The 15,724-nt window shown below is 41.0% G+C and overlaps 1 protein-coding gene across 5 annotated transcripts in view; it reads right to left on the bottom strand.

The window, feature by feature from the left end:
- Positions 1 to 15,724, bottom strand: part of LOC116842150 (DNA-binding protein D-ETS-4) — an 80,931-nt gene that overhangs the window by 61,725 nt on the left and 3,482 nt on the right. For all 5 annotated transcript variants that reach the window (XM_032810923.1, XM_032810921.1, XM_032810922.1 and 2 more), the window contains exon 3: positions 3,816 to 4,812. In XM_032810923.1, coding sequence (XP_032666814.1) covers positions 3,816 to 3,851 — 36 coding nt within the window. In that variant the 5' untranslated portion in view covers positions 3,852 to 4,812. The remainder of the gene's footprint in view (positions 1 to 3,815; positions 4,813 to 15,724) is intronic.

Here is a 15,724-nt window from a genome sequence, read left to right on the forward strand (position 1 = left end):
GGGGGGGGGGGGGGGGGGAGGAGAGGGAAACCTAGAGAACTTTTGCAATGATAGCAGGATGATATTTATCAAGTTCGATAAAGACGTTCCGCGACCTTTTTCTCGACCTTCAGTTCTTCACTGAAAGCATTTTATCTACACTGAAAGAAGAAATATCTAAAAAATGGAAAATATCTATTCCGTGAGTGTATTGATAAATTAATTAGTAATTAACTGTAAATTCTTTTGTTCAAATGGAATAAACAATTGGGACAAATGGAAGGATACGTAGATTAGAGCAAGTAAATACGTTATAGGTACCCATCGCGAATAAACGCACACATCTTTTATCTTTTAAATATTCCTCTCTCAGTGCACGTAACGTTGAGAAATCGATCGAAAATATTTCACTCTTCCCCGATCTTTATTAAATTTTCAATTTCAGATAAGACCAGGCAATTTCACGCGAGCGAGCGGTGATCAGATCGAGTGATATAAGTTGAGTTATGAAAATCGGGGCAGATCTGCGCGAGGTGTGACATCCAGCGCGAGTTTCGCGACGTCTTGTCGTCGGTAGAGAAAAGAAAGACAGAAAGAGAGAAAGAGAGAGAGAGAGAGAAAGAGAGAAAGAGAAAGAAGAGGAAAAGGAGCGAGAGGCGCGAGGGGACAAGTCGAAACCGTAAAAGTCGTGCGGTGGAAACGAGTCTGGTGCAATTACCACGCGGCTGGCTATCCTCGGACCAGGAACGAACGACCAACCAACCACGCCCTCGCTAATGCGAGCCCGCGCGAGACAGGATTTCGAATTGGCTCGGCAAGGACGCCTGCTATATACAATGCTCCCGCGGCACAAAGACCGGCTACTGACATTTTTTAATTACACCCTGTTTACGCGGCCGAGCGTCGGCCGCTCGGGGCTCGGCGCGACACGACGTACGCCAACGGCTATCTCCGACAATAAGTTTCGCACGATATGGACGGGTGCGCGCATTTCCCATATCGCCCAGACCGAAAATACTCCCGATAACCTGGACAAAGGCGAGAGACACGAGAGCGCGAGATCGACTCGGGGACGAGTTTGAATTCGTCGCTTTTCTCCCCGACGAGCGAGCGAGCGAGCAAGAGAGAGAGAGAGAGAGAGAGAGAGAGAGAGAGTATATTTTATGTCGCGAGGATCGGTGCCGATAAATTAATAAAAATTCGTCCCAACAGATAAATCAGAATGGATTTATCACGATGAATTATTTATCATAATGAATCATTTGGAGAATTCGCTGAATACGGTCGTCGGTATTATATAGATACACACGGAGAAGAGTGCGTATTTTCCGTCGATTGCGCAAGCGACGGGCGATTTCTAGGAGGAGAGATCGCGAAACAAAAAGACCGGGGTACACGAAAAACGAGGTAAAATATTGTGCAATGAGATACAGCTGTACGGACGATTAGGATTACATCGTCGACACGCGCGGGCACTACGTCGACCGCGCTTGTGCGTCATTAAAGTGAAAATCGGGAACGTATACGACACGTTCGTTCGAAAAAACGCTTCGCCATAAGTGACGATACTTCGTGTCGCCGCTTCGCGATGGATATCACCCAAGAGAAGCCGTTGACTTGGTCGCGACTCGCGCGCTTTTCCTCTTTATTTTTCCAGTCGATTGAGACGTCCGCGCAAATACCAACAGCAATAAGTATTATCTGGCGGTAGCGGCGATATCGGGCGCACGAAACGCAACCACCCATTCGAGGAGCAATGTCCACGATGACTGCACCACTCCGCGGCTAGGAGAACAGCGCTCAAAAACGCTCTGTTTAATCGCGTTCGCGTTTCGTACCGCTTCTTCTCGCGCGTATCGCGAGAAAGATGAATTCGCGTGCATTTCCTCGCACGAAGATCTTATGAGATGCTCGAGCTTCCATAACTCCAGCTCTCCTCTCCCTCCCGGCCCCGTGAAACGATAGCCCGCGGTTGCTACAGCATGGACTTTTGCTCGCTGAATTAAGAATCGCGAGAAACCGGAAGTGGAATCCGTAATCCGCAATAATTAGCATGAACGAAATATCGATTTCGTGACCTTCAGTATATAAATAACGTGCGAAATGTGTTTTTGTTTCGTTTAAATGCATAATTTCCAACTCAGTCCTCGATTTATTTTGATATCCCAGTAAAGTAAATAGATCGAAAACGCGAGGGAAACGACAATACACGGCCACTGAAAACTCGGAAGAATGCGCGCAGAGAACTTTTCGCGAAAATATGAACATTCTCATTAACTAAAGAAACACTGTAGTAGTCTTGCCTGTCTAGCACGTATATACTGAGAGAAGAAATATCTAAGAGATAAATTATATTTATTCACGCGTTCTCTACACAAGGAGAGAATTTCAAAACAAGCGGAATGAATCTTATGTTTAGGATATTTTACACTTGGTACTTATTTTAGACAATTTTTCTAAGAACAAGAATATCAATTTCTCAGTGTACGATTCAATAAAAATTGTCTGCATGTAAAGGAGCGACGCGATTGAATCGCGCGAACAGCGGGATGTATCGTAGCGACGCGTTTTACGGAAGACGACAGGCTGCTCGGTAAAAGTCGCGTCGCCAAGAAAATCGCGACCCGCCGCTGGGTTTCGCCTCTGTTTTTACCGCGAAATTTTCCATCACGTACCAGCCGAGTGAATTTCTCGGTTCTCGTACCTAACTACCGACACTGCCGGTCTTATAGTGGTGGTAGATTCGAAAGTTAGCCTTCCGTACGACCGACTCGCCGGCTCGTGTCTTTCTTCGACAGGGCCGTAACTATCGCGCGCAGCATCACGATGCATCCGCAATCCTTTCCTTCGCGAGGATTCATAACATTCTATTACGTTCATTTACGTCGAATACGATTCTGCGACACTGTTCGTTGGTTTTCTACACGATTGTCTTGGAAGTCAGAGAGACAACGGATGATTATTGCTACGCGCAATGTCGCTTCGATAATTTTGGCCGTTGGAACTTTCCAAATAATTCCAAGCATCAATGAAAATATCGTGGAGTAAATATATTATTTTGTTGAATTAAAAAATCAATTTCCAAAGCTACGATTTCATTATTACTCCGGAAACGGAATAACAATACCGTGAACTTGCTCGTATGTGCTTGCGTGTACAAATTTGATTCGCATCAGATTGAAAGAAAGAATTTTGCGGTCGTTAAATGCTTAAAGAAGCAAAGATCTAACTTGAGTCTCAAAGTTCATAAAATTCTCGTGTTTACTCTCGAGATGTGTTCGCTAAGAGAAAGGTCACCCTATCGGAGTAACCTCTTGAGAAATGATGCAAATACATTCTTCACAATAGAATACATGAATAGTTTTACTTTAAAAGATTCCAAATTCGCTTCCAAAATGATTATATCATCTATTTATTCGCGAAGTATTTCATAGCGAATTTTCTAACAGTACGAATTTTAATGCGACGCAATTAGAAGCAACGGTACAACTATTTTATGCTTAAACATCTGGTCGTAACACCGACTGACGTGTATAGTTTGAAGTAAGTAAGTAAATTTTCCAATTAACACGTTTTAAGTCAGCAAGAACAAGACCGAGAACTGAGGAAAAAATACGCGAAAATGATTTGTGGGATACAAAGTTTATTTCTGCGAAATAAAGTTCATATCTGCAAAATATAAACTTTATATCCCCGCTCCCTCTTTCCCCGAGTATAAGTTTCCAAGCACTTTTTTCTCAACACATTAAAGATAGGAATTCATGCATGATACGCGGAGCAAAGGAAAGACCCAATAAATAAACACAATCTGCGAGTGCAGTGGTTGAAAAACTCACCGTTTCCACCATGTCGAATCCTCCTCCGTACACCATGTCTCGTGCCCCTTCGTCCGCGGCTCCACACTTTTGACAGCTGCCGTGTTCGCGCGCGTGGATCGATCCCTCGGCGCTCTCGCTCGAGAGGAGAGATCGACACGTCTTCCCGCGATAGCCGACGACGACGACGACGACAAATTCAGAGAATCCTATTTGCTCCTGCTTTCGTCGCCAGTCCTTTAACCAGCTGCTCCTTCACGATCCCTCGTCCTCTCTCCGTCCTCAACGCGTGCGCGACCTCTCGCGAATTCCCGCGAGTTCCTCACGATCCTCGTATGTCGCGTACGATCGACCGACTGACCGCCGCGCCGAGCGAGTGGCGGGAGTCGGTGGGCGCGTTCGAATCGCCGCGAACGCGGCCGGCAACGCCCGAGCGCCGCCGAGGCGGCCCGAGCGTGCGCGACCTACAAACTCACGCATGCGCGCGCTCGCCCGACCGCGCGCGCCGCGATTCTTCCCGGCGAGCTGAACGGCGTCGCGTCGTTTCCCGTGCACGGCACTGCTCGCGCACTCGCGAATCTCGCGGAATCGGCGCGGCCGGACACGTGGTCGACGCGAACTTCCACGCGGGAATCCTCGCGACGGATCACGACCGCATGACAAACTAGCCACAGGAATGGAAGTGAAAATGCGAGACCGCTTGCTCTTCAGGTCTCTCCAGCGCCGTCGTTGACGTGTAACTGCGACGACGACGACGACGCGTTGCCGTAAACACGTCCAGATTACGGTATTCGGTCGGGTTTCTGTGGGCGAACGGTCGCAGTTGATCAAGAGACGCGATCGCGATGCACGTTTCGCCTTTCGCGACTGTACGTGATACAGCAGGTCGCGAGATGAGCAGCCTCGGAGGAACCGAACGACCTACTAAAGATCGCCGCGCATGCGTTCAGAGGCCTCCCTCTTTTAGCTGCAAGTATCAACGATCGTGCGGTCGATCTTACGCGTCGCGTAACGTAGCCTAGAAAAACAGAGCGAGATATCACTTATCGAATTATTCAATGCTTCTTGCTGGAGAGGTGACGCCACTTGAATCATAAAAAAGGAAAAAGTGCGTTACAGTCGTGTATGCTCAGCGGAAATAATTCAATAAGATACGGTCGGAGTCTGTATCTTGAAAAATGATGATGCAATGTGTTGCAATTTGAATTAAAATATAAATTGCTTTACGAATAATTACCTCGACGCTTACGAGCGGATAAGTAATCGATGTTAATTTGGCATATTCAACAGGGCGATTCACCCTGTTTTACAACGCATTTATTGCAACTCGGATTCAAACACTAATGTTACGTACAATCGCAACACTTATGAACAGACAAAGCATCAACGTCGTGTTATGCACGGAGAGAAAATGTAGTAAAAATTACAACAAAATTTTTGTAATCTTGAACTATATAAAACTATAATTGAAATTACTATATATTTATTTAAATCTGTTATGCAAGTTCGACTATTGAACTATTCAAAGTTCACTACAAAATTATTGTAATTACTTAAATATTTTTTTGATATCATACATCAGATAAATCGTGACATTCACTGTTTTTATAGTACAGTCCAACTTTAAGAAAAATAATTGTAAGAAAAAATATAATTATAACTGCAATAATTTTTATTACAATATTTTCTCTATGTACATTACAAAATTATGCAATTATGCATTTATTGCAAAATTCATACTAAGATACTAATTATTTTTCCAAGTAATTATAGCAACGCTTATAAGCGGAGCAATCATCAACGTCAACTCGTTATATTCAGTGATTGTTTCACGACATAATTTTATCGATGCTCTGTATCTTAGAAAATGGCGCAATGCGTTCGTCATAAGTCAAGTTGAGATAAAAATTATCTTATAAATAATTGTCGCAATGTTTATGAGTGGATAAATGGCGAACGTTAACTTGGCGATTTATCCCGCTTCACGGTTTCACGATTTTATCAGTGTACCTACATTACAAAATCCTGCAATGCGCGCTCGTTGCAAGATTCGTCTTAAAATGCTAATTATTTTTTCAGATAATTATGGCAACATTCATGAGCAGAGAAATGATCCGCGTCAAGCTCGTTATATTATTCGTCTTATATTATTCGGTGATTTTGATCCTGTTTCACGGGGCGAACAACTCGCGCGTTGACTCACACGGTTACGTTACGGCCGCGCATTCGGCGTTTACGATTATCATTTGTTATCAGTATTTCGCAGCGCGCCGTTTTACGGCGTGATGATAGATGCAAATGGTATGTAATAAAATGCCGGCGCTTTTACGCGCGTTGGCGCGAGAGACATGCGTAAAAATGCTGGATAACGCACGTGCTTATTTCGTAGTTGGAACACACGGAGCGCGCCTATAAGTCAGAAGTTGGAGCAAGTGCGCTACGTGCGTCACGCACTCTTAACTGCATCCTGTCCGTACCACCAACGTAATTCTATTACTTTCGAACAATGTCCTCCGATACCGCGATCTGGATCTGGGCCATAACTCTGCGAGGGTATATAACTTAAAGTGCACAATGCTCCAGCATTTTTACCCGCGGCAGATAGACAGACAGTCAACGTGCGCGCGCGCGGCAAGAAAACAATCCCTGAACGAGAAAAAAATGCCTTCTTATTACGCCAACATCGAGGTTAAGCTGCATACCATAACTCGATATCAAAGGCAAAGGCTTCAGAATCTCCTTTAGATCCCAAATGCGCGGAAACGACCGATAACGTGTGTTTCATTATTGTCTCGACGGATCTTCGAACATTTTACACGCATATCTTCGTGATATTCGGAAGTATCGGGATGACTCTGCGATTCTCGTTGCCAATCTAATGTTATAATTCTAAACAGAATCTTAAGTCTCGTAATTTGTTCTCGTAAAATATGTAACAACTTATGAGTAGATACAATTCTATACAATATTATATGTCGTACAATTATTCGTAAATATCTACGATTTCATGTAATTTACGATATTTACAAGTGATTGTACAACATATGATATTGTATACAATTGTAAATCTATTCATAAATTCTTACGAATTTTACGAGAACAAGTTATGAGACTTACGATTTTGTTTAGAATTGCAATATTAGACTCCTCATTTACGATCAACTCTCTTACATATGTTTCATATTAATATTAACGTGTTCAAAAAATCGCGAGAAATTAAGAAAGAATGATAAGGAAAAGGACAAGCACTCGTGTCGAACCTGCTTTGTCGCGCGAAAATTAATTAATGCGCATCGAATTTATTAATTATCTCATTAACGCACATCGAATGCCGTGACGGCCACTGGTGACCGGCGCTACGGTACTCTACCGTGTCTTATTGAGTCACGTGTAAAGTATAATTAATTGCATCTACGAAAGTGATTGTACGGCCAATAAAGAGCCGATGAAATGAGGTAAAAGATAAATGTTCTTGAAATTGCATTACCCCACCGTATTCTTGCACGCGGAGAAAAAGATCGGTTTAATTAAAACGTAATAGTGACAACTAACGCATTTCGGTTCAAGACAGGACTGTTGGTTCTTATGAAATTTGTTCTCCATGAGGAAAATGTAACTATCCGATAAGTTACCGTATACATTCAATAGAAATCAATGTAGCAGTCAACGTGTCACTCACGACGACGATAACAAGTCTGTTCTTTATAGCTGCGCACTTTCTGAAATATCTTGGAATATTTATAATTTTTTTCTTTCTTCTACCAGATTAAATATATACATATGGAAATAATATTGTAATTTCTTCTCATATAATTTCTTCTTATTTTATATTATATTTCTAGTAGTGCAGGAATAGATTAAAGTCTATCTTTCGGCAAAGAGCATCATAAATTCCGCTAGAAACGGAAAGAAAAAATATTTAAGAAATAAAAAAACTATATTTACTCAGTTACTAATAACATATTTACTTAAATTTAAATTCTCTTATATAAATAGAATAAACAATCTTATTGAAAATATTTTATATACATTAATATAAGTAAATACGTTATTAATATTAGTATCTCGAAAAATATTTGTTATTTCTTAGATATCTTTTCTTTCAATATAGTAATTTTAGTATAGTCATTTTTTAATATGGCATATTCCAGTTTCTGAAATATAGATAACACGTATTAAATAAAAGTATAATCAATTAGTGCAAAATATCGACCTATTACTCGGTCTATCTAAATATCGATCTATATCTATCTACAAAATTCCACAGTGATTTTTACTATAAAATTCCTTCCGTGTATTGAATTTACTTGAAGACAGTGCAACTTGGTGCAGCCATAAGAACAGACCTAACGTCGATAAAGCGTCCCAGCCCGCAATATTCATCCGAAGAGACATACGAATCAATCGGATTGACCGAGTCAACATTAATTCCCGGTGCGTAGTTCCACGGCGTAAGACGGGCAACACTAAAGCAAGGCATCTCGTGCGCCAACCTTGATACGACAGTAAATAGCTGGCGTGTGCGTAACGCATGAGCCCGAGCTCGCGCGCGCGCTCCTTGAAATCAGAGTCCTGGGTGCCGCGGCGATTCGCGCGAGAGCGCGCAGGCATTCGCGTGGGCGATTAGATCCGCGACACGCTTTACCGGCAGAAAAATCGGCACAATAGCCCTTTGTGTGTCTGTCCGTTCGCGAGAGAGACGGTTCGGCGATGGCGAGATGGCGATGACGACGAGTGTCCCGTCCCGTCGCGTCGCGTCGCGTCGTGTGTCAGCACGTCGTTGTGAAACGGATTCCAGGACAGGCGTTTTCCGGATATGCGCAATGCACCGCGTCCGATTGCGTAAAGCGGGTGTCGCTACACCTTTGGTGAAATGATACGCTTTCGAGAGAGCGCGTCGATGGCACTTCGCGCCCTTCCGCGCCAGCGCGGTGTAAAGCGACACAGATATAAGGTAAACGTCCTAGTGATTGAACATGTACCGATAATTGAATTACTAATGATATATTTGTGTTTGTTAAGATGCTTATCAATAAATGAAACAAAATCACAAAGTAACTAAATATTTCTTTTCATTTATTATATTGTTTTGTATATTGAAAAGCATTTCAACAAAGAAAAATACAAAATCAATATGTCAATCATTGGGACATGTATGTTCGACCACTGGGACGTTACAGGGTGTCCCAGGTCGACTTCATAATCTCTCACGAGGGCGTAGGTCAGATTGAGATGAACATAAAAGTTCTATATTGTTTTACGACATTCGCAACTATAACTATCGAGATATCAAAGATTTGTAAATGATAATATTCAATATGATATATGAGTTCGATATGAGATGAAAGAAGACTGCGTAAAAAAATCTTGCAACAATTTTTTTAAATTAATAATTAAAATTTTATGTGGTTATTTGCAAAATGGAAGTTGACTTTTCTGTTCAATTTAATCGAATGTACAAGCACGCGATGAAAAACGTCGCCACTATAGCTCATCTACCATATCATATCATTCAAAAATCTTCTACAATTAATATCTCGATCATTACTGCGATTTTCACAAAACCGACTTTTTTGTTCAATATTAAAAATTAAACAAATTGGCTCTAAGATTTAACAATCAAGATAGAAATAAGACAAGGAAGAGCGTTTAAGAGTCTAAGCACAGATTAAATAATGCAATCAAAAATGTTAAATAAACACAAATATATTTATACGTTTCGACCCTTTTTGGGTCCTTTTCAGTAAAAAGCTTAAGTAAATATATTTGTGCCTATTTAACATTTTTGATTTCACTATTTAATCTGTGCCTAGACTCTTACACGCCCTTCTTTTTCTTATATCATTCTTATTCACTTCAACCCACTTTTTGCTCTCACGAAAGATGGTAAAATCAAGTTGAGATACCTTGTATAAGTATCGACGATCCATGTGAGCGAAATTCGCGATTAACCTTTGAGCCATACATTTTATTTCCCGAAGTTTCTTTATATAGGCGATTTCGGGATCGCTAATTACAAATTTAAGGTGAAAAGATTAAAATTCGAAATGTGATAAGTCCAATGTGATGACTATAAATTTTCGAAATTAACAATCTCGCTTTTAGCATTATCCGGAATAAATCTATCCGTCCTATAGAAACTATCATCGGTCGGTCGTATTCGCATTCGTTACCAGGAAAACGCGGCGTGGCTTGGTTTCGTAACGCCGTATGCACTTGCAATGCTTTCCTGAGAAAGATGATGATTTCGTTGCGCCACGTCGCTATACATACATACAACGGGCTTACGTTTAATTATATATCATTATCTTTTTTGCTTTCTTGTTGGATTATTTTATTCTTATGTACAAACTAGAGAAACGAAAGTTTCCTAATAAAGAATTCAACACAGGAAGATGTTCAATAAAAACTTTGTTCTTTGTGTCAATATTTCATTTATCTGAATTAATTATTAAATGTCATATAACATTTTATTTTATTTATCAATTGCAAGTGTCAATATGCATGTCAAAGTGTCAAAGATGCATGCGAGATACGATTGCGATCTCATGGGAGAATCAAATTTCTATCGACTAAATATCGACTATTGTCGACAAAGATTAGTAAAAAACTTGTATTCAATAGGAAGATATTCGATAAGTATCCTTAAGTGTCACTTTAGCGTATTAGTGAGATTGGAAATGTCCTAATTAATTAATCAATACCATGTAAAAAACTTTTGTTAATTATACTGAAAGAAGAATATCAAAAAAATAAAAAACATTTAATCAATAAGTACTAAAACACATTTAATACATTTATGTGTATATACATTATACGAGTTATTAGTACCTATAATAACATGATAACATGTATTTATATTAATATATATATATATATATATATATATATATATATATATATATATATATATATATTTTTTTTACATAAGCAATATTTTTCAAATAAGAAAATATATATTTTCTTGGAAACACTTGACTTTCCATGAGAGCAATTGTTTATTCTATTTAAATAAAAGAATAATGTTCTTGAATGTTTTAAATATTTTTTCTTTCAGGGTACATATCATATATGCGCGTATGCGTCATCAAGGTTCCATGCGAGATTCGATCACGATCTGTTGGAGGCCATCGGATTTTTATCGATTGAATCTCTCTGTCGCAAATCTCTCGGAGTTCGTCCTTTAGAAGACGAATGAATTGCCACGGATTTACACGGAAGAGATTCGCTATCAAATTTTCACGCAGTGATACCTATGAAGTAATTACCATCGCAGTTTCGAAGAAATCGACAGCCCGTCCCTTCTCCGCCTATCCTTCTTCTCCTTCCTATTATAGTCCACGAAGATTGCGTCACGATCTCTCAGAATTCCTCTTATGCAATCGATTGCGGTCGCCAAAGACGACCTGCAAAATTATTTTGCACGTGTCCACTTGGAGATCTCGTTTCATTTCGCAAAAAATTTTTATTCGGCAAATTCTATTTCCACGCGCATAATCGTAGGCGAGACGAGATATTTAGAAATCTTTCCTGTCATTTTTCTTCTATCTCAAACGGCCCGTTTACGCGATTACGCGACCAATATTGACCGCAAAAGCACAGGTGTTCACCGTCGACCGGCTTTACCAATCCAGCAAACGTGCCTCACGTGATCACAGTCAGATCGGTCTTTCCTCATTACGAAAGTACACGTCCAGTTAAGAATCTAAGTTCAACGAAAAAATTACTCGTTTTGACTCACGAAGCAACTATCATGTGATACCGCTTTTATTATCTATTACCTCACATTAGCGGTTTATATCGTATCCTTAATCTCTTCCTAGATCTCGGCTCTGAATATAATCGGATTATTAGAGAGAGAAAATTTAAGTGACTATACAATCAATGCTGCAATTCACTAAACCGGCTCATTAAGTACGTTTCAAGTAAAACAGGCTAAAAATATATAATATATTTAAAAATATATTTTAGAGAAAAATTACTGCTTTCTCGCAACTGAAACCAATTAAAACCCGTCGAAATTTGACTCCTTTTTTGGCTAATGCGTCTAAGTAGAAAGAATGACCCCTTTCTAGCCAGTAATTGGTCAAAAATATTAAGATAATTCGCATTATAAAACTCTTTCCGTGTATCATATTTGAATGTGCTCGTTTTAATCGCGCTGCGTGAACGATGGGGCGGCATGTCGAGACTGCTTACGTTCAGCGCGTGCGAATTTACGTCACTGTGACGGAACTCGAAGGAGAAAGCACATTCACCGAAAAGAGTTTCGGTGAGGAGGTTTTGTGCATCCCCGAGCGCGGTGAAGCGGGAGTATCGTGTGGGAAACGTGAAGGGCGGAAGAAATAAAAATGCGACACAAAGCTAGAGAGGAGATGAGAGAGAGAAAGAGAAAGAAAGAGAGCGGAGAGAGAGGACGTGACGTCTGTTGAACCGATTTGCCCATATCGTGGGTTCAGCTGCGAGAGACAGAGAGAGGGAGAGAGAGAAGTAAGAACGTGCGAGCGAGGAAAAAAGGGAGCAGGATTTACGTCGGGAGTAAAAGAAATGAAACTGCGAAAGTGCAATGGCACTTACGACTCTCTTCGGGTTACCTCGTGAGAGCTGACTGATGCGCACCAGTAGCGCGAGATTCGTAGCGTTTGTCTGAAAAGATTCGTTTAGGATTAGCCGCGACGGGAAACTCGGATCGCGTTCGAAATGTGTCGAAACGTGGACTGTAGATCGCGTAATATGTTTCGTGTTATAGCCTCCAAAAAAGGGATTTTTTTCCTATTTCATTTCTACAACCTCCTCTGCCGGATTAGTTGATCATTATTTCTCGGAAGATCATTTCGTTTAATTTCAGAATTAATAGTAAACAAAGTTAAATAAAAAAATAAAATGAGCCAATGTTAAATAACAAAAATGACACGATACGAGTCACGATTATTGACCAAAAGTTACATCTACAGCGTTTTGCGCTTTATGAATTTTACAACTCGGCGGCATCATTTAATTTAGCGGCCCTCCTCGGTCGGTCAACACCGCGATTTATGCAGATGGAAATGATAGACCGCCAGCGAGCCATTATTGAGGAATTTTCGCGTGTTTCCGTCTCGATCGGCAGAAAATCATTATTTTATCGTCGATGAAGCATTATCTTCCGGCAATCGGGGTAATAATTGTCCACTGTAGCCGACTCGGCCGGCCGAAGATATCCCATTGTTCGAAGGATCCTGGCCCGAGATACCAGATATTTTTCATCGTCCTGTATCTTCGTAACGTTCGCGTATTGCGACCACCCCGTGGTATCTCGCATGAGGTCTCTGGAGCACACTTAGGCCTCGTGCACACTGAAAAATGCAACTCTACTTCCCGTTGATCGATCGTACTAAATGCAACTGTAATCAGACTGAGAGAAGTTTTGCTAATTTAATGAAATATCAACAACAAACGGCTCGTTGTTATCACGGGAGCTCGTAAGGAGGACAAATGATTTGTTACTTGCAATTTGCTACTCTAAGCAACACTTCTATAATGGAGACACGACTAATCTAATCTAAATAGACGAGAACAATTTATATTTCAGGCAATGTATATTCGCTAAAATAACAAATGATTAGGAATGATTTGCAACTGTCGATCATCGGACGGTAAACGTGCTTTTGTTCCGATAACCGGGAGATTTTTCTCGGTGCAGTTTCGCGACGACTATCGCGAACTTGGAATTTGTTATTTTTTAATAGAAAAATCAATCACGCGTCACTCATATGATTTACTTACTCTTTCATTTACTTAACCTTTTGAGTGATATGCTTTTAAAAAAATTCGTGAAACATTAATTGCTTTTTGATTCGGTTAACTCTAGAACTCTAAATATAGGTAAAATTTACCTAGATCAAATGTTACTGTTCTTATAAACATATATTTTATTTTTTCGTTATAATTTATTTCCAATTTCATTGTATCGCATAGACATTAATAAATTCTTCGATGTTTCCTACATTGATTAAAAAAAATAATTGAATTTTCGTCATTTTTCCGGAAGTTATGAGCAAATAAGCTGTGAAATTTACCCATGTTTAGAGGATTAACATTTTATATATTATGTAACATTTTTATATTTAAGGTTCTAGGGGTAAATTTTTTCTTATAATTCGCGGCAAATACAAACTTTTGTATTTGAAAATTAGATATATTTTGTATTCTGATTTTCATAATTCTTCAAAGAAAACAGCAGTAAGAAGAAAAGAAGTCTGGATATGTTGGTTAAAAAAAGAAAAATCCGTCCTGCACTGAGGAAAAAATGTTTGAAAATTTATTTGTGAGAAAATTTATTCGCAAAAATAAGCTTTATATCCCACAAACAAAATTTGCAAATATTTTAAAGTATTTTTTTGTTTATTGTAAAGGGAATCGCACAATCATTTTAAATTACTACTGAAGAGATTAAGAAAGTGCGGGAGAATTAATTCAGATTACATTTTCTCGACACTTTCAGTTTACTCGGATAATTGGGTCGCTCTTGTAAACAATTAATTCTTCAATTTTATCATATCTCACTATAAAAAAATAAAAAAGCTTAAGTCACAGCGTTCTGAAAGCGTGTTTTGGTTACCTCCGCGGCAGAGCGATACGTGAGATCGCGTTCGACGAGCGTCCGACGGTAGAAACGACGTAATTACGATCGGAGCGATCGTGCCGACTATTATCTATCGCGCGTACTTATACATACACACACAGAGCATACGATGCAGTTCTCGCAAAGGTTACCACACGCCATCGCGGCTCGTATTGTAACCTTTGCGAGGCTCTGTCGCAATCCCTTACAATACGCGCGTTTGCCGCCGTGATCGCGAGCTCGCGAACGAGCGGGCGAGCCTAACGCTTTATCACACGAATTAATAGTGCGCGGCGTTTTTAATAATCCCGCTGATTTATGGAACGCACGCCGCGCACAGTATTACGATCGTGCCCGGTGCGGCGCCTGGCCGTCTCTTATTTTTCTTTTTCTTTTTCTCTCTCGTGCGTCCGCGTGCCTTCGATGCGAATAATAAAGACCGCCGGGTTGCGCGATCCGCTCGTGAGAGCAGGAGTCATCTTCATATCTATTTCTCGATCTTTTATCGTTAACGGCGGCGCCCGGAAAACCGTAATCCCAGCTATACTCTTGCCATGCCCAAACGTCAATTTCTTCTCCATAAAAATCCAAGTACAAGCCCGATCTTCCTTTATTATTCTCTTCTGTGAGATTTGAGATGGTCTCTTTAACGAGGATCCGACAATTTGAGGATAATACATCAAGTATAGTGCAAATGCGATGCGAAAAAAAAAAACGACGAAACGAAAATACGGAAATTCGCGAACGCACACGGGGTATTCGCGATTTTACTCGTCCTCCGTGGAGAGAATCGTCCGCAAAGCACGGTCGTTGTGAGTCGATCTTAACGCGATCGGCGCTTATTGAGAAGCAGCCGCAGCGCAGGGTAGAAGAGGAGCGAAACGGCGGTGCTTGGCAGTGAGGAGGAAAGAAGAGCGGGCGGGCGTCCACCTCCTCTTCAGGGTGCTCTTACCGTGCGTAAATATAGGGCATACCACGTAGCGAGTGCACCGCGGAGGGTGACCCCGATGACCCAAGTGGTACCCGAAGGCAGGCAGCCTCGATGAAGAGGACGAGCGCGCGAAAGGAGCGAGCAGGACGAAGGGAGGTGGACGCGAGGGAGGAACGAATCGTCGAGCCGGCCCAAACGGAGAAAAAAGACAGGTTCGCGAAAGAGGAGGGAGAGGAGGAGGAGAAGGAGGAGGAGGAGGAGGAGGAGGAGGAGGTGGAGGACGAGGAGGAGGAGGTTGGTACCAAACAGCGCTCACTAGCTCACATACTATTGTGTATACTATTGTTCTGGTTGGCTAATATCCAAGATGGCCGACCACCAGTTATACTCGGCTGG

Source organism: Odontomachus brunneus, unplaced genomic scaffold (assembly GCF_010583005.1).
Source record: "Odontomachus brunneus isolate Ranch 3 - 2012 unplaced genomic scaffold, Obru_v1 Obru_scaffold_021, whole genome shotgun sequence".
In the NCBI taxonomy this organism is placed as follows: Eukaryota; Metazoa; Arthropoda; class Insecta; order Hymenoptera; family Formicidae; genus Odontomachus; species Odontomachus brunneus.